The sequence below is a fragment of the Mirounga leonina genome, unplaced genomic scaffold, assembly GCF_011800145.1.
Source record: "Mirounga leonina isolate KUSES-001 unplaced genomic scaffold, KU_Mleo_1.0 Mir_115, whole genome shotgun sequence".
Classification (NCBI taxonomy): Eukaryota; Metazoa; Chordata; class Mammalia; order Carnivora; family Phocidae; genus Mirounga; species Mirounga leonina.
Genome location: NW_023270268.1, coordinates 84797660 through 84816441, shown reverse-complemented (window position 1 = coordinate 84816441; position 18782 = coordinate 84797660). Strand labels below are relative to the sequence as shown.

The window sequence follows — 18782 nt, the reverse complement described above, 5'->3', positions numbered from 1 at the left end:
GAGAGAGAGGCATGGATGTAGAGGGCATAAGGGGAAATTTGAAACTCTGATAGGCTTCATTCTGGAAGAGATTTCAGCGGTGGACTTGACTGTATTTAGTATCCAGAATGGGTTTCAGTAGAACTTTCTAGAAACTGCATGATACCTTCACCTGCAGCCCTCAAAATACGGAGTACATCTAAGGCTGGGAATGTTTTTCATTTAGTTCCAGTTACTGATTTCTGCCATGGGTTCCTCTGTATTGAGCATTGGCAGTAATCAAGACTTTCTGTTTTGCCAATATTTATTTAAATTTCAAATTCAGGAAGTTGGCTTACTGCTGGAAAAGGCTGACCATCTTATAAAAAGTTCTAATTAAAACATATACGGGTGTCCACAGCCTATAGAAGGTCTGAGTCACTATGAACTGAAAGGTCAGAAATAAAGTTCAGCTTTAAACTCTTTAATGCAGACTTTGCCCGATGGTGGGGCCACAGCCTCCTCCTTTGCTTCTGTCTGCTGTGGGCAGGTTCCATTTTTCACCAACTGATGGAACACAGCATCTGTGTTGTGGTTTCTTTTTAACCAGAATATAAGAAAGTATTTGCTGACTGAAGCCAGAGAAAAAAATAGACCTGAATTTCTTCAGGGTTGGCAGACTGCTGTTACAAAGGTAAGTATGTGATAAAAATGAAAACTCAGGCATGTCAAGGGGATGGAATCATCTTAGGGGCGGGTGTCTTTAAGAAGCATTTTAAGACTGATGATGGAGATAACCAGTGAGAGTCTGGAGGCTGCAAGGAAGCAGCTGAGAATAAACCTCTGTTTAGTATTGACCATCTAGCCGCTTAGTTTCCCAGTGCTTGTGGGGAACAAATTTACTCATTTCATCCTTGGGGCAGGGGCAGCTGCTACTGATATGGTTGCCATATTGGGGGGAAAAATAGATATGTAACTTTTTTCTTTTGGTGGCACCTGCCTCTTGTGTCTTATTTCCAGATGACCCACATAGACCCAGAGAAATGCTGAAATGACCATTTGGATCCACTAAGGGAGGAAGTGCACTGGACTTCTTACCAGGCATTTGGGGAAGACAGTGCCTTGAGTATTTCAGTCTGAAAGCAACACTATGTTTGCCCTATAGATACTCAGGCTATATGTGGGGCAGAGTGCCCAGGCACGGCTTCTCCTTGCTGTCACAGATACCAGTGTCTTAAATTTTATGGTCACTGCTTTATTGTTTTCAAAGTGTTTTTGCATGTGTGATCTCATCTGATCCTTACAACCTGTGAGGTAGGCAGGTTGGTCATTTAGGGATGAGCATCATCTTTATTCTGTAGATAAGAAAACTGAAGCGTAGGTGTAACCTTCCCCAAAGGCCATCAGAACTATTGAGAGTCAGGTCCTTGATCTCAGGTCTGTCTGGATCACTGAACACAGTCTTAGAGGCAGAATCTTGAAACAAACTTTAAGCCAAACCCCAAAGCACCAGATTTATTTGTTCATCCTTGACCTGTCCCAAATGCTATAGGTTTAAATAAACTAAGCATAAATTTTCTTTTAATAACCTAGTCTTTTAGTTTAAACCAGAATTGGACTTGTAAATTTTCTACACTTACCCAACTAGAATATCCGGGTAGTCTAAATTTAGTCAGGATCTTTCATACTCCACTCTAGGCAGAATACATAACCAGTTCTTTTGGAAACCTACTGCTTATCTTTATGATTTCTTTCAAAGAGTAAGAGTTGTGTAGTAGGAGATAAAAAGTGGAGACTGCTAAGCAGGATTGGTAGTAAGTATTCAGAGTCCAGGCATATGCTTTTTGATCCACAATTCCATTTTGATTCCATTGTCAATAATCTGATAGTAAAACTAGTTATCCAAATGGAAGTTTTAAAATAGGATTTTGATTTCCTATTTCTCCCATTTAGGCAAAATGTTCTATAAGTTACAGTTGGTTGCTTGCTCTTTTGATGTGGCTAGATGCCTCCATAAAATCCCATACTTTAAATACCAGAGGTACATACCAGTCCACCAGCTGTCTTGGACAGAGACGGATTTCTTGTCTCTTGCTCATTTTTCCATAAAAACAAATTATCTGAAGACAAGTACTTGGGTTTTATTTTAATGATCATTTTGTTTTTCTCTTTAGTGTATTCCACAACAGAAAAATGACAGTGACTGTGGAGTCTTTGTGCTCCAGGTAAAGAAATCTGTTTTTCCAGAATTTAGGATGTGTGAATTAAATTTGTTGGGCTTAGACAGATGGGAGCCCCTGTGGTATGTACCTGGCACTAGGAACAGGTAACAGGATTTCCTCCTTCCCTTCCTTTGTTGATGGGGAGCTGTAGTTTCTGCATTTTCAGATGTTATCATTAGAAGCACCACCTTCTAAAGCCAAGAATGAACAACTGGTATCCAGCTCTTATCAGAGGTTATTAGTAAGGCACAACAGAGACTGACCTGAATCTGTATTGTAGACCCTTGGCATTTGCAGAATTAACTATATTTTTTTAACCATTGGCAAGTGGTCTTTAACCACAGAATAAAAAACTAATTACATTTTTATAAAAAAAAGGCCACATTCAAAAACTGCTTTCTCCTGCTGTGTGTTCCCTTAGTGGTCTTTAACGGGCTACTGAAAATTTTGTTAGACATTATTCTTACAAAGGAAATCGTATATAATTCATGAGCTTAGAGATTTGCAGAGATCATGAAAGATGGGCTCATTCCTCTGACTCATTAATGTCTGGGGTTTGTAAACAAACTCAGGTTCTCACTTAAAGACCGTTAGGTCTAGCTGCCCTCTCCGCACATTACACCTTTAGAATAATTGGAGCCTCTTCATCAGTTTCTGCCTTTCACATATTGTGTGGGCAAAGAGGGGAGACCCCAAGCAATATACTTACTGGGAAAGGTGACTATAATTTGGAGGTCAATGTTTTAAAGCAATGTGTTTTACAACCCAACTTTAAAATGCTGCCTTAGACCCTATTCTGTTAGGTCTGCATCTGGGAAAATACACTGGGCTGCTTCCTAGCTCCACATGCCACTTACGTGTTTCTGGGACCTTTGCAGTACTGCAAGTGCCTCGCCTTAGAGCAGCCTTTCCAGTTTTCCCAAGAGGACATGCCCCGAGTGCGGAAGAGGATTTACAAGGAGCTATGTGAGTGCCGGCTCATGGACTGAAACTCAGCAGGGACTCTGGGAGGTCTGACCAAGTTGAAGCAGATGGTTTGTTACTTGAATCTCCAAACACTTATTTGAATTTTTATAGATATTTCAGATCAGTGGTGTTGGGCCACTATTGTTACCTCAAATTTGTTTTTTGCCCTATTCATTTCTCTAGCTACCGTGTACTATTTTTTAATGTTCAGTTTGGTTTTATTTTTAATTTTATGGATTCCGTGTGTTTCCCCCATATTTAATATTTATTATCCAAACGCATGCATATAGACAGAGCATGCAGTGCAGAGTATTTAAAAAAAAAAAAAAAAAAAAAAAAAGCCTAGTAGATTTGGTGCGGCTTTTGAAACTTAGACGTGAACTGAACACAGGTTTAAAATTTAATCCCAGAACCTAAAAGCACAGGATGTTTTCAATACAACCTAACTCTGAGAATGATAGTTGTTCCCTGGGGCGTAAAGGGTAGCTAGGAGTGGTGGTTTTGACAAAGCCAGTCCTGTTTTACCTGCTGCACCTTTCACTGACTTCCCTCTCCAAGTGAGTCTTGCCGAGTTGCGTTCCTTTTGAAGGGTGAGAAGAAAGTGGCCAAACCTGACTGGGGTGTTGTGTTTTTAGAGGCACACTATATTATAAAGTGCAGTGCCTACTCTGGGAGGAGTGGATGAAGGTGTGAGAAAAAGACAACTTTGGGGGTCCAGTTATATTAACACATGAGAAATTTTGATCTTGGCTTTAAGAAGAATTATAAACAAATTCCTAGATCTTATAAAGGCTTTTGCTGGAACACTGAATTCTCTGGATTTTTGGTTTTGGCCCATTAAAAATGTTAATACCCATTAAACTAGTGGTCAAATACATGAGAATTCAGCCTTTCTAAGTACTTTACAAGTTGTGGTTATCCTTGTGTGATCTCCCATATGGAAGAAATTCAGATTTGCCAAACACCTTTCTTTTTCCAAGGGTGTTTAAAATATTAAATCTTTAAAACTGAAGACTGACCAGGTCTTTTGCAGATGGGTGGGGAGGAGAGAAGAGGAAGGGTAACAAGACTTGACTGCACAGGAGCATAGCAGATGTTGTTTTTTTGCTCTTAACCTCTAGTGATCTCAGCAGCATGCGGGGCTCCACATTTTGTCCTTTGCTTAGCTGCATTAGGATTAAAGTAATGGATCTTACATCTTTATTCTAGCCTTTTGTGATATTTGAAAGGAAGGGGAATCCAGAAAGATGCATGTTAAATTACCCAATTATCTTTTGAACTGGGGCAGAAAAAAACACAAAGGTGTAGGTAAGAATCTCAGAAGCTTACACAGAATACCAAGTTAATGACAGAAGATGCTTGGCATTATGCTGGTTAGGTGTGGGGTATTGAAAATAAAAAGCTAAAACGTGCAGTTTAACTTGGCCAGAAGGTGAGGTTGCCAGCAGTTGAGGGTAGAGTCCTAACATGTTTACATGCAGGGTCCCCAGCCCCCAGATATTCTAAGCACCAACACCCAAGTGTTTACGTTGTAAAGAGCCCCAGCACTCTCCAGAGCCCTCTGGACTTACTGTAAAACCAGGTCAGTATTTCTGACTGAGATCAGAGGCACTTTATGCTGCTACAGTTAGGGTTATGTTAGCATTAGCAAAGATGGCCATTTAAGTGGGGAGGATATGTTCTTGAGGTTTTCCTACATGATTACCCAAACGTGAGATTTTTTCAGATCTGTATGTAAGACATTTGCTTAACTTTTGCGGGGGAGGGGAGGGAGGTAGTTATACAAAGTAGCCAGTATAACTAAGCTGTGGATTGACAATATCTTAAACTTTAGAACTCCAGCTCACCTCCTCACCGACAGAACGAGGCATGTAGAAAAGACACACACAACTGTGTTCTGAATCTTCACGCCCAAAACTTGAGTTGCCATTTCCTCCAGTCTGAGAAATGGGTCACCCTCTGAGGCAAGCAGGGGTGCGCATAGGTAACTAAAGCGAACTGTCCAAGGCCAGCTTCCCTTTCACTTCCAGTTTAATAAGGCAGCTTGAGGTGCATTGTCTGGCATGCTTTTGCCTAAATGTCAAATATTTTACGAATCTGGTTCAAAATGTTTCTCTGTTCATGAAACTTGGGTTTCATGACACATATAGTCGCTTTTCCCCCTATTCTTGTGACTAGGTGTGAACCTCTATTTAGTCCAAGCCCTCTATCAGAAGGGCCTTTGTCCTCATGTTTGCAATAATTTCTTCCTTGCAACAAAGACATTTTTGAAATGTAGTCTGGGCTGCTGGTGGAAGAGGCAGGCATTGTTTTATTGTCACTAGCTTGGCACTGAATTGTTTGGGTGCCCACAACGTGGGCAGCCCTTGTGCTTTGGGGGTTGAGTGCAGGCCTTGTACAAACTAAAAGCTGCTTACGATGTGCCTTCAAGCTGTGCCCAGTCCTGTCCATCAACAAACTTACTAGTCTGTAGTTATTTCTTTCCAGTGATTTGTCCTTATGTTAAATCTGTAGCAATGAATGTAGATTTAATTCAACTTTTATTTGAGTTCTCTTAAGAAAGGGGACCTCTTAAGGAAGGGAAAAGCAGCAGTTGCTGCCAAAAGTCCACAAATCACTTTTTGGTTTTGCATCGTATTTATCACTGAATATGAGTGACACCAGTCATGTTGGATTCATAGTTGGAACAGAACAATAGCCCTAACTGGGACACAGCCAGCACTAGTCTAGAGCTGCCCTTTTTCTCTGCAGTTTTGGTTCACTGCTTCCCTGGGTTAGAAGTGCTGACTGGGAGAGCTCTGGGTGAATCAGACCCTTCAAGCGTGTTAATAGTGTGAACTGAATATACTGACTACCTGCTCTGCTTAATTATGTTAAGAAACCAAACTAATCAGCAGTTGTAAAGCACCTGCTTTTCTTATGTGTGAGGCTCTGCCTCCTGGCCTATAGATAATTAAGACCTAGGGACTGTACCATCAGAGAAGTGCTAATTGTATTTGGGTGTTACAGAAACAGCCTAGATAAGCTGTTCACTTAAATGGTACCTTTTGGTCAGAAAAAGAATTTATTTAAAGATTGTGATCATGTAAAATTACTCAAACCTTCTAGCAAAAATATTTTTTTGAAAAATAAACTAAATGCCTTTATAAATGTGTGTTCTCTTGAATAACATGTACTGTTTGGTGAGTAGTTTCTCAAAGGGATGCTCTCCTCAGGACAAGGCTCATTTATGAGCAGTGACCAGCAGCCTACCCTTAAATAACACCGCCCAACAGAGTTTTCTGCAATGATGGCAGTGTTCTCTGAGCATAGCTGGTGGCTCCCGTGTCAGGTAACTGTCAAATCAAAACGGACATGCGCAAATTCACCTCACTCACGGATAGTCCAGAGTACGTGTTCCAGTGTCACCGCTGCATAGGTGAGGCAGTGGGCAGAGACAAAGATAACTTGGTCTGACAGTGCAAACAGGAACCACGGTCTGTGGTTTTAAGGCCTGTAGAAATCTGAATTCTATTTTACTACAGAATTCTAAAATACATTAATTCAAACTACAGTGTAAAAGAAATTTTCAAAATGATTATGTCCTCATTAAACATCTGCAAATGGTTCTTTCCTAAGCACTTAGAACTAGTTATAGCTCTTTTTTTTTTTTTAAAAAAGATTTTATTTATTTATTTGACAGAGAAAGACACAGCGAGAGAGGGAACACAAACGGGGAGTGGGAGAGGGAGAAGCAGACTCCCTGCCAAGCAAGGAGCCCGATGCGGGACTCGATCCAGGGACTCCAGGATCATGACCTGAGCTGAAGGCAGTCGCTTAACCAACTGAGCCACCCAGGCGCCCTAGTTATAGCTCTTAATCCAAATAATCAGCTTGAACTTAGAGAACCTGTACTTACTATAATGTGAAAGATGTTCACATTGAGATACGTCAGCCCCAACTTTCAAAAACTCTAGTGAATTAGGAGATACTCTGTTGCTAGATGAAAAAATTTCACTTACGTAAGGGAAAATTATATTAGACTAAGTTTAATGAGCAACAGTTGATATATATTAATCACCTTGTGCCTTACAAATGCAAAATAAATTTGTAGACCCCCCTTCACAGAGACTACCAGCTCACTATACAGGCTCTGAAGCTCGGTAAGCACAATTAGAGGAAAAAACAAGACAGACTTCAAATGAAAATTGGCTGAAACACATTTCCTGTGGGAAGCAATTTTGATTGTTCTTGGTAAGTGTTCTCTTGATTTTTCAAGCTCTTTTTTAAACCCAGTCCATTCCTGAGATCACTCTGAAAATGAATCTTTAAGTAGAACACATCTTTTGAAAAATGTGTACAGTAAATACTAGTCAAGTCTTAATACATAAAGCACATAAGCTGGTGGTATCTCCTAGGACAGTCTAAGGCTTACTTTTGCATCAACAATTGAGGAAGTTCCCTTGACTCCTCTAAGTTTGCCTTTAGAGATTAGAACTCAACACAGAAAACAAACTCAGTTGTCAAACATCTTACTAATTCAGAACAATACAACATAGCAAAACCCCATTTATTACATTTTTATTTCCTGCAAACTTAAAATTTTTGAGGCCCCAGTGAAGACCACGAACCTATTATCAATTTTTAAAATTTTCCAACTTCCTAAAAAAAGTGTAGTGTTTTGGGCTGATAAATCTGTTGCCACAGAACACAAATTCTGACCTGGTGACATAAAATCATTCCAGCAACCTGACGTATGGCCAAGATTTAAAGGCATTCTTTTGGATTCTGTCCTTTAATAGTTTTCAAAGGACAACCATGAAATGGCTTCGAGCTCAGTAGAGACCTTGATCAAAACATGTTAAAAGTGGGCAGGTTTGCAGACCTTGGGTAATGCATGGCAAATTCAACAGGCCAAAGGAGTGAGTTTTCATGATGGGGCTCTCACCACTCACTGGTTTTGGGCCAGTTTTCCATAGCCTCCTCTCCCAGCATCATAGTCCTGCCGATACTCATCTCGTACCTTAATTGAAAAGAACATAAGTTACATTATAGAGGAGACTGGTATAATGAATATGCCTCCCACAAACACATCAGCAGGCAAACTGTTCAGCCTTTTCAGGTGTCATAATGTGAACATTCAGGCAGGACCTAACATTTTTTTGAGCAACAGATGTAAAGCTCAACTGCCTTGCAAAATTAAGATTACGTGGGGCGCCTGGGTGGCTCAGTCGTTAAGCGTCTACCTTTGGCTCAGGTCGTGATCCTGGGATCGAGCCCCGCATCAGGCTCCCTGCTCAGCAGGAAGCCTGCTTCTCCCTCCCCACCCTGCTAGTGCTCTCTCTCTCTCACTATCTCTCTCTCTCAAATAAATAAAATCTTAAAAAAAAAAAAAAATTATGTAATGGTTTTGTTTGCTTACTTAATAAACTCTACGCCCAACATGGGGCTTGAACTCATGACCCCGAGATCAAGAGTCACATGCTCTACCATCTGAGCCAGCCAGGCGCCCCTGCCTGTTTTTTTTTTTAAACCAAACATCATGCTCATACTCAATAGCATTCAAAAGTAGCATATTCCAAAAAATAAGTACTTAAGCTATTTTAAAATTAAAAACTTAAAATTTATTTCAATGCATTTTCCTTTTGTTCTAGACACTTACAGGTACAAAATGCCCCTAGCAGAAGTCCAATAATGGTTACTTGTGAAAATGTATAGAATCTATAATTTACCAATCCTAATGGGTAGTTTTCAGAGTCACTTCAAGCCAACGGTTATAGGCACAAAATTATTTTCTAAAAGAGCAAACACAAAGTGACAAAGCCCTTGTCACTAGGACTGAGATACCAGGCAAAGACTGAGCCAAGAGAACCTTCCTGCATACCTGGCCCCCAGATCGCCCACGGCCATACTGCCTTCCCTCCTTAAAGCCTGCGTCCCAGTCTGTGCGAATGATCCGGTCATCCAGACGAGTTCCGTTTATGTACCTCATGGCATTTTCTGCATCTGCTCTTGAATAGTATCTTAAGTGTAAGTATTAAGGAACACTATATAGCATTTCTCCAAACATTTTTGGAAATACAGAAAACAACATCTAAATGAAGCTGAGTTGTTAAGAAACAGTACAAAAACAAATCCAACCAGATGGATTTCAAAGATAGTAATTTGGTTTGCACAAGCCTGTTTGAAGTTGGTCCAGAAGCACTTAAAGAGTCAACTATGATTTATCCAAGGCTACTGATCGTGATTTCCTAGATAATCCTGCTGATAATTATTTGGTCCCATTGTCCCCATATTTTGGTTTATAAAGTATAAATACGTTCAGTGCAGGTTTAGAGCACAAAATGCACACTTCTTATCCAAGGAAACAAAAGCATCCAAATTTGGAACTGTATATTCAACCTTAATAAAAAGAGAAGGTTACAGTGCATATGGAATTGCCGTTGCATTTCATTAGAAGGAAAGACTCAGTATCCTATTACTCAGGTTAGGTGTTCCCAAACCTATTTAATCAGATCCACTCAATCTACCTTTGGAGTGATATTAAAATCTATAAGCAATTATCATTAGCTGGGTTCAGGGAAATGCGGAACTCTACTGTCTTCAATTACACGGGTGGGGAAGCACTTGCTGAAATTCCAGTGTCCAACACCTACACGATGCCTAGCACATAATGGGCATTCAGTAATTTTTTGCTGGATGAATGACATGATAAAAGAGCAAAGTGAGAAAAAACACTGGCAATGGCAGCCTCTCTTGGCAATCATCTGCTATTATGATTGTGGATCTCTCACACACACGACAAATGCAGAAGCATTCAGTTCTCAGAGACTGAGTATTACCTACAAGGTGGACTTGCTTTGTGTCTTCTCGTTCTCCCTGTACCCTCTGAACTTTGATGCTATTGGCACCTGAGGCGGATGTAAAATCTGGGCACTCTTGTCTCTCATGTCTGAAGGGGGATGGAAGAAGCTTGTAGAGCCCAGAACTCAGACCCCAAAATCCAAAGTTTGGAACAGGTTCGAAAGTAGGGCTTCTAGTTCAAGCTAACAGAGTAAGAACATTTCTCATATCCTTTTCAAGACCCCATTAAAATGACAGAAAAGATATATACAGCCAAAGAACAGAAGAGGCCCTCAGCAAACTAGAGGTTCAAGAAAGTGAAGGAAGAGTGCTAATGGATGAAACAAAGTCACAGTTTGAAATATTCTTAATTTTTTTTTAAGATTTTATTTATTTGCGAGAGAGAATGAGAGACAGAGAGCATGAGAGGGAGGAGGGTCAGAGGGAGAAGCAGACTCCCTGCCGAGCAAGGAGCCCGATGCGGGACTCGATCCCAGGACTCCAGGATCATGACCTGAGCCGAAGGCAGTTGCTTAACCAACTGAGCCACCCAGGCGCCCCACAGTTTGAAATATTCTTGAAGGGGCTTAAAGGAGACAGCAAATAGGGTTTAATTAAAGGTCTGTATGTGGGAAGATGACCTGCTAGCAGGAAGGCATTTAAACCCAGGCAAATAAAAACAGAACGACAGAGTTTTGAACAAACCAACTGGAGGAACCCTATAGGGTAGTGTCTTTGATGTTAGTAAGTCAAAATAAAATCCCTTTTCATTCTGGCATTTAGGAAACCCACGTTTACCAAAGGCAGGGCAGCAACTTGAGAGTTGCCTGGGCCCACAAAGTTAGCCTTCTTTTCCCTAATTATGTCTGGGAACCTAGGGATCACCAGATATTTAAGGAAAATTTACAGCATAAATACAACCTCCCCCTCCCCCAGAAAAGAAAAAAAGTTCCCCGGTAATTTGGGGCACAAACAAAATTTTTTGAAACATGTTAGATGAGGTCTGGGAAATTTCTCAGAAAATAAGACAAAGTGACCAAAAAAGAAAATGTTAGGAGAAAAAAACCCCAAGCAAAAAATCCAGGAGGTCCAATATTTACAGAATTTTCAGGGAGACGATAATTTGGTTTTGACCTTATGTAAAATCAAGCTATATACATCTACATAATGAAATACTATACAGCCATTTAAAAAAGAGGTAGACCTGTGTGTGCTAACATAAAACAATCTCCAAGGTGGGGAAAAAATAGTGCATGCAGTATGCTACCATGCATCCACAGGATCACTGCTGGAAAGATACCCGAGAGCCTGGTAACTGTCTGGGTTTAGAACAATACAGAGATTTTCCCTATACCTTTTGTACTTTTGTAAACACCATGAGCATATATTTTCAAAAGATTGTTTCTTAAAGAATCAATTCTAAACAAAGCATGGATTTCAGAACAGAATGTAAATGTTAGCAGCTTTTACAACACAAGAGTGTGGACACACTGGGCAGAAGGTAAGAGCTAGATGAAGGAAGGAGAGGTAAAGTACAGGGATGCTAATTACTGGATGGTCTCACTCATTTTCTTAAACTAGCCACTCTTGGCCCCACCCTCACCCAACAGCTACACCAGACACACAGGAAGGATACTCCACAAAGCAGAACCCACATGCTGTTTTCTTCATCTTATCCAGGCCCATAATGATTTTCTTTATGTCACCACTTTTGCTGAAGAGTTCATAGATTTGTTCTTCAGTTGTGTAAAAGGAAAGATTTCCAACATACAATGTACAGCTCTTCTTCAGTAATTTTTCCTGTTCTTCATTGTCACCCTGGAATGTCAAATAGAGAAAAAGTTCAGCAACACAATCTAAGAAGAGTCCTGCTTAAATAGCATTCCCAAGTATGGCAAAAACTGTCATTAATTCTAATTTGGGAATCAGCTCTCGTCAACCCAGTCTACCACAAATCCCTTGCCAGAGAAAGAGAGAGAGAGAGGTGTTCAGATTCTGTGACGCACTTCTGCAAGTCCAGACTGCCTTCAGGAGACAGCCACAGCTTAAGGGTCATGTTGCATTAGCCTTTCTCCTGTGCCATACTGCCATGCAGATGGCATGCCTTTTCTCCGCACGCTCCATATCCTCAGCACTGGAACCTCCTCCCATTGCTTGAATTTAATTTCCGCATCTTGAACCAATATACTAGAAAGGGCTTTTTTGTACTGAAAAATAAATGGATTTTCAGAGATAGGGTATCCCTTATAATAATCCCATAGAGAATGTTCAAAACAACTGCTTAGATGGTTTACATGCTCATATATTTTTCTGAGTTTAGGAGAAAATGTAGTGATCACAAAAAATGAGAGATTATGGGTTTTTTTTTTATATAAAAAGGTTCCCTTACCTTTTATTTTTTTTAAATTTACTTATTTTTGTGAGAACAAGAGAGCATGAGAGAGCGCGCGCAAGTGCACAAAAGCAGGGGAAGGGGCAGAGGGAGAAGCAGGCTCCCTGCTGAGCAGGGAGCCCGATGCGGGGCTCGATCCCAGGATCCTGGGATCATGACCTGAGCTGAAGGCAGACGCTTAACTCACTGAGCCACCCAGGTGCCCCGAGAACTTATGTTCTTGACAGGCTTCCTAATTTGGAAGACAGGATGAAGCCAGAGACAGGAATATAACTGGGCTTCAGCCAACCTACCTGACAATCCCTGGGGCTCGTCATGGGCTAGATACGGTATTTTACATGCCTGCACAGAAACCAGTTGGTCGTCCTCGGACCTTCTCTTCTGGCCTCCACACTGGGGAGGACAAATGCTAACTAAATAGAACACCTCCCCACTGACCTGCTCTCAGGCTCTCAGGTTAAGGCTCTAACATCAACCATACAGTGGTATTCCAGTTTGGAAAGGAGCTGAATAGATCTACGCTCAGGCCCCTAGAGCATTTCCCAAGAGACCTCCCTTCTTCATTTACTACTCCATATATAATGCTGGTCCAGTTTCCTTCACTCTGAGAACCAGACTTTGCATTACTTGTCTCTGAAAGCTTTGTAGCACCGAGCCCAGACTAAGAGGTCTCATGTGATCACATCCAGTGGCAGAATGGAGGGATAGAGAAACCGTCTAAAGGAAATCAAAATAAAGGAAAATGATGAAATAAATTATGGTACATCAATAAATAATGTAGGGCGCCTGGGTGGCTCAGATGGTTAAGCATCTGCCTTCGGCTCAGGTCATGATCCCAGGGTCCTGGGATCGAGTCCCACATCGGGCTCCCTGCTCCTTGGGAGCCTGCTTCTCCCTCTGCCTCTCTCTCTCTGTCTCTCATGAATAAATAAATAAAATCTTTAAAAAAAAAAAAAATAAATAAATAATGTATACGCATATGCACATGCAGTTACAAGGAACATCTCTTGAGACAGTGATGACCATAGTGAAAAAAGTTACAGAACAACGTGAAGGGTATGCTCCAAAAGAAATTTTTTTTAAAGATTTTTTTTTAAATCTTATTTTACAGAGAGAACACAAGCAGGAGAGCGGCAGGCAGAGGGAGAGGGAGAAGCAGGCTCCCCACTGTGCAAGGAGCCCGATGCGGGGCTCGATCCCAGGACCCGGAGATCATGACCCGAGCCGAAGGCAGTTGCTTAACCAACTGAGCCACCCAGGCGCCCCTCCAAAAGAAATTTTTTTTTTTTTAAGATTTTATTTATTTATTTGACAGCGAGAGAGGGAACACAAGCAAGGGGAGTGGGAGAGGGAGAAGCAGGCTTCCCGTTGAGCAGGGAGCCCCATGTGGGGCTCGATCCCAGGACCCTGGGATCATGACCTGAGCCGAAGGCAGACGCTTAACGACTGAGCCACCCAGGCACCCCCAAAAGAAATTTTTTTAGAAGTGTGAATAGAAGTGAGAAGTCTCGCAGGTCAGAGACTTCCACGTATGAAATTGCATTTAATTCTCAGAAGTGAATGAGGTAGATCCTAATTTATTAACTTTGACACCTGAGAAGGCAGTTAAGTAACTTGTTCAAGGTCATACTGCTACTCAGTAGTTGCAGTTGGAATCCAAACCCAGTCTCCCCACCACCACCCCCAAACTCAGTCTTATGCCCAATCCCATACTTCCTTGAAAAGTCCACAGGATAAAGAGTCATTCTACATTAAAAACAAGTTTTCAGAACTTTGGAATGAGACATTACATAAAGTAGATTCATCTTATTTATATCCCTGCTGTTAATGATTTATTAAAATTACCGGGAGGCCTTTTCTTTTTCTTCCCACACATGTAAGTAATCCAAACAAACAGACTATTCCAAACAAACAACCTATAGCTTAAGACAACTGTGGTGTAAGTCCTTACTTAAGGTATATTAACCTGGATTTCACTCAGAGAACATTAGAAGTTCCTCATGACAGTATCTTACTACTATCTAAATAAAGCTACAGGCCTTAGACTACATAGATGAATAACAAGTTGAAACCTTTCACAGTTTTACTCTCATAGGATGCCTGAAATTCAAGATGGTAATGATGTGGAACTTTCTAAAGTAACGAGAACTGTAAAAGTGATAAAAGTGAAAACCGTGCTTGGCATATAGTAAGCATTTAAAAATGGCTGCCTTAGCGAACGAATTTCAGGTCTTCCTCAATCTGGCCTCAAAACAAAATTTCCTTTCCCCTACCCCGCTAACACGTTGTACGCACTCTCCACGCCCATCTTCTTCTACACGCGCTCCTCCTTTCCCATCACAAGCCGTCTCCCTTTTCTGAATCCTCACAGGAGTCCCTTTCCCCTCACCATTTCTGCTCTAGATTATGATTACTTCCCGCCGTTTACAATCCCTACTGGAAAATTAGAAACTCTTAGGGTGCGGAAACCGTCTTCCCTCTCCCTCTAGGGCTTAGCAGGTTTAAGCAACAGTACTCAATAAAAGTTACCTAATAATCAGTGGTTGACGAGTGTCGCTCCACCTCGTCCCCACCTTTGCTGAGACTGAACAGCCTACCTTGAATATTTGCTGCCTTCCCTTTTCCCACATAACCTACAATGACATGGGCCAAACTAAAACCTCCCTCTTCTGAAACCCAGCAGTTCTCTGAACTTGACACCTAGACTCTTAAAGTGCCTCGCTTGGACAGTCCACCTGCCCACTCCGAGGACTCCCTATGGTTGGAGTCAAGGCTCAACTTTGTGTCTCCCAGCCACCGCGTAGAACTCTGTAGGACCGTTCCACTAGACCAAGAAGGAAAGGGCTCCACGCGCCACAGGGCAGATCTAATTTGAAATTAAAAAGTAATACAAAGTACCTGGTTCAGGAAGACGCCCCCTTTCCCCGTACTCCAGGTGTGAAAAGGACACCCCTGCCCCTCATATCACAAAGTCACCTTCCCAAGGTATAGCCTGTGCAAATGCAAGCCACCACTACTACTGCTACCGGAACCCCTCTGCACTGGCCTGGGAAAGGGAGCAGCTGCAAGGGAATGGGAAAGCGAGCCTCAAATTCTCTACGAGATAAGGGGATTCGGTGATATCCAAACGCCCTTTCAGCTCCGTTCCCCAGCAGGCACCGGGGCCTCACTTCGCGTTTCGGGAAACCAAAGAACGGAAAACGACACAATGAGACAAGAGCAAGCCGATTCTCAGCGTTCTGGCCCTGGGCCTTCCCTTCTCGCGGCCCGGCCTCCCTCACCCGGAAGTGCTGGTCCCGGTACTGGCTCAGCTCCACGTAGGAGTCGCTGCGCAGCGCCTTCAGAAGGCCGCCGGACATAGTGCAGAGAGGTGGGCGAAGACACCGGCACTCCAGGAACAACGAGGCTGCCGCGGCGCTGGCGGAAGCGGAAACGAGCGGAAGCGGCTGCAAAAGGTGGTCATCCTGTGGACCAATCCAAGCGCAGCAGTGTCGTCAGCGGGCGGCGCGGGCGCAGACGTGGTCCGTCTTTATTTGTCGCCCGTCGGAAGCGAGAGTGGCGTGCTGCGGGTTCCGGGACGTTCAGAGGATGGTTCTTCGGCGGCTACTGGCCGCACTGCTGTACAGCCCGCAGCTGGTGGAGCGTCTGTCCGAGTCTAAGCCCATCCGGCGTGCGGCGCAGCTCACGGCCTTCGCGCTGATGCAGGCCCAGCTGCGCGGCCAGGACGCAGCCCGGCGTCTTCGAGCCCTCGCGGCTGGGCCCGCGGGCTCCCTAGGTCGCCGCGCTGCCCGCTTCAGAGACACCTTCACTCAGGAGCTGCGCCGCGGCCTCCGGGAACGCCCGGGGTCACCGCCAGGTAGCCAGAGGGGCCCGGGCGCTAACCCCTAAACCAGGCTGGGCCGGGCCAGGGTCGCCGGCTTTCCCTTCTGGGCTCGACGCGGGCCTCGGCGCTAAGCAGTCATCCTGGGCACTGAGCACGGCTTTGAATCCTGAGTCAGACTGTCGGCTTTCAGAGGTCTCATTCGTCAGAGAGCCCAGGCCAAACCGACATCCCCGGGGAAGCGCTGTGATCGGACTGGGCACGGCGTGAAGAAAGCCCCCCAAGCCCGGGCCCTGATACACCACGTAGAGAGAGCCATGACCCGAACCACAGCCCGAAGGAGTCTGCCCTGTGCGCATGGGACTAAAACTCGTGTTCAATGAAGCCGCCTCTGCGCTGATAGAGCAGCGCGCTACTTCCAGGGGAGAGAGCATGGATGGAAAGACACAGCTGCCAAAATCCTCTGATTAAATGTGTGAGCCGAGTAATGGGTGTGAGTGTGGTATTTCTCCAGCGAGGTGGGTTAGGGTTCCTGGGGACTATAGGCCCATGGTAATACTCGTTCGCGCATTTGGAGTGCTTACTCTGTGCTGGTACTTGCTAATTGCACTCCGGGCGGGGTTATCTCACTCCTTACAATCACTTTCTTTTCTTTTTTTAAGGATTTTATTTATTTGAGAGAGAGCACAAGCAGGAGGAGCGGCAGGCAGAGTAGGCAGAGGGAGAAGCAGGCTCCCCGGTGAGCAGGAAGCCCGATGTGGGGCTTGATCCCAGGAACCTGGGATCATGAGCTGAGCCGAAGGCAGACGCTTAACGACTGAGCCACCCAGGTGCTCTTACAATCACTTTCATATGAGGAAATGTAGGCCGCATCCTTGCAGAGTTGGGATGTGAATACATGCGTTTGACTCCAAGGCCTAAGTCCTTAACCACAAGTCTCTGTAGCATTTGCCCTGACCTTTAATGCCGGCCTTCATGTCCCCCACCCCGTTATCACCACTGGGCGCTGGACCTGCCTATTACGGAACAAGCTACCTGGATTCCTATTATCAGTTTTAGAGGGTCTGGGATACAATCAAGATAGCTAATGGACCCATGAGTAGGAAATCCATAGTATACAGAAATGCCTTGTCATATGAAGCTTCTGACTGATTTTCTGATCACCTCTAATTAGGCCCCACAAGTAATTGTGCAATCTAGAAAGCTTGAAGCCATGGGAGATGCTTTTAGGCTGGTGACCAGCCAGAATTTATATCCTAGCCTTTTTTTTTTTTTTTTTAAGATTTTATTTATTTATCTGACAGAGAGACAGCGAGAGCAGGAACACAAGCAGGGGGAGTGGGAGAGGGAGAAGCAGGCTTCCGGCGGAGCAGGGAGCCTGACATGGGACTCGATCCCAGGACCCCGGGATTATGACCTGAGCCGAGGCAGGCGCTTAACGACTGAGCCACCCAGGCACCCCATATCCTGGCCTTTCTGATAATTACAGAGAAGGAGCTGGATAGGGCCGGAGAGACCTCCTGTGGGGATGGAGAAGCTAAAGTAACATTCCTAATGTTCATACTTCTGATTTGATATCCCATCAGAGGTGCTGCTGTTTAATCCTCTCTGAGGCCCGAAGTCCCACTCCGAATGACCAAAGTCCTGGTTTGGCATCCTACCCTCCTATCCTACCAAAGGACAAATACTCCTCCCAGACCATAGGCAACTCTGGATTCTCCTTTGAGGCTGGCGGTGAGGAGCCTGAGGAGCTTGTTCCTTCTATGGCCTTTCTGCCACATTTGTCTCTGGATCTCAGCGGCAGAATATTAGCAGTCCCCAGCCTGACTCCCTACCCTCAACATAGGTAAGCACACTCACTGGTAGGTCTTTTCTCCAGATGGGCAGGGACAAAAAGGGAAGCAGTGGGGCGCCTGGGTGGCTCAGTTGGTTAAGCGGCTGCCTTCGGCTCAGGTCATGATCTTGGAGTCCCTGGATCGAGTCCCGCATCGGGCTCCCTGCTCGGCGGGGAGTCTGCTTCTCCCTCTGACCCTCCTCCCTCTCATGCTCTCTGTCTCTCATTCTCTCTGTCTCAAATAAATAAATAAAATCTTTAAAAAAAAAAAAAAAAAGGGAAGCAGTGCCGGAAGCAATGAAACTACTGGACAAATTGGTCATTTTGGTAAGGAAGGAGAGAAAGCAAGAGAAGGGGGCATTTGTTTGTTTCTCATGGAGGAAGTGTGTAAGAACTAAGTTCCCTCCATTTTTTAGAGGGAGTTGGAGCAGAGAGAGAAAACGGTCCTTTCTGCTCCAGCTACAGGTCATTTGGATGCCTCCTGCTTCACTGGAGAAGCCTCCAATGATTGTAGTCACTGGCTTGCCATCCCACCAGTTACCCTATTACTGAAGAGAAACATCAAATTCTTCCCACCACCCCCAGTGGCAATCTCCCGGCAAGCTTTTCAAGCTTTTCTAAGTTCTGCCAGAAAGCGAAGCAGGGAAGCAACTTATCCTGCTATCTTGCGGGGCAATTCTGATTCACCCCTTGATGCTACATAGACCTAGATATCAACACTTTATGGACAAATTTATTAGAGGCCAGACCAACAATCTACATGGACTG

At 43.8% G+C, this 18782-nt stretch overlaps 3 protein-coding genes across 6 annotated transcripts in view; 2 read left to right on the top strand and 1 right to left on the bottom strand.

The window, feature by feature from the left end:
• Positions 1 to 6296, top strand: part of SENP5 (SUMO specific peptidase 5) — a 50949-nt gene extending 44653 nt beyond the window's left edge. For 2 of the 4 annotated variants that reach the window (XM_034999887.1, XM_034999890.1), the window contains exons 8-10: positions 569 to 652; positions 2133 to 2183; positions 3059 to 6296. In XM_034999887.1, the coding sequence (XP_034855778.1) occupies positions 569 to 652; positions 2133 to 2183; positions 3059 to 3169 (246 nt within the window). In that variant the 3' untranslated portion in view covers positions 3170 to 6296. The remainder of the gene's footprint in view (positions 1 to 568; positions 653 to 2132; positions 2184 to 3058) is intronic. The other 2 variants (XM_034999888.1, XM_034999889.1) reach the window with 1 other exon arrangement.
• Positions 6297 to 7163: 867 nt separating this feature from the next.
• NCBP2 (nuclear cap binding protein subunit 2) lies at positions 7164 to 15801 on the bottom strand. The gene is made up of 4 exons (XM_034999884.1): positions 15642 to 15801; positions 11605 to 11786; positions 9010 to 9148; positions 7164 to 8148 (listed from the first exon to the last, which is right to left on the bottom strand). The coding sequence occupies exons 1-4, from the start codon at positions 15717 to 15719 to the stop codon at positions 8077 to 8079; spliced, it is 471 nt and encodes a 156-aa protein (XP_034855775.1). The 5' UTR covers positions 15720 to 15801; the 3' UTR covers positions 7164 to 8076.
• A 46-nt stretch (positions 15802 to 15847) lies between these two features.
• Positions 15848 to 16668, top strand: NCBP2AS2 (NCBP2 antisense 2 (head to head)). Its single transcript, XM_034999885.1, has one exon. It carries the CDS (start codon positions 15949 to 15951, stop codon positions 16246 to 16248), a length of 300 nt encoding a protein of 99 aa, XP_034855776.1. The 5' UTR covers positions 15848 to 15948; the 3' UTR covers positions 16249 to 16668.
• Positions 16669 to 18782: the final 2114 nt, after the last annotated feature.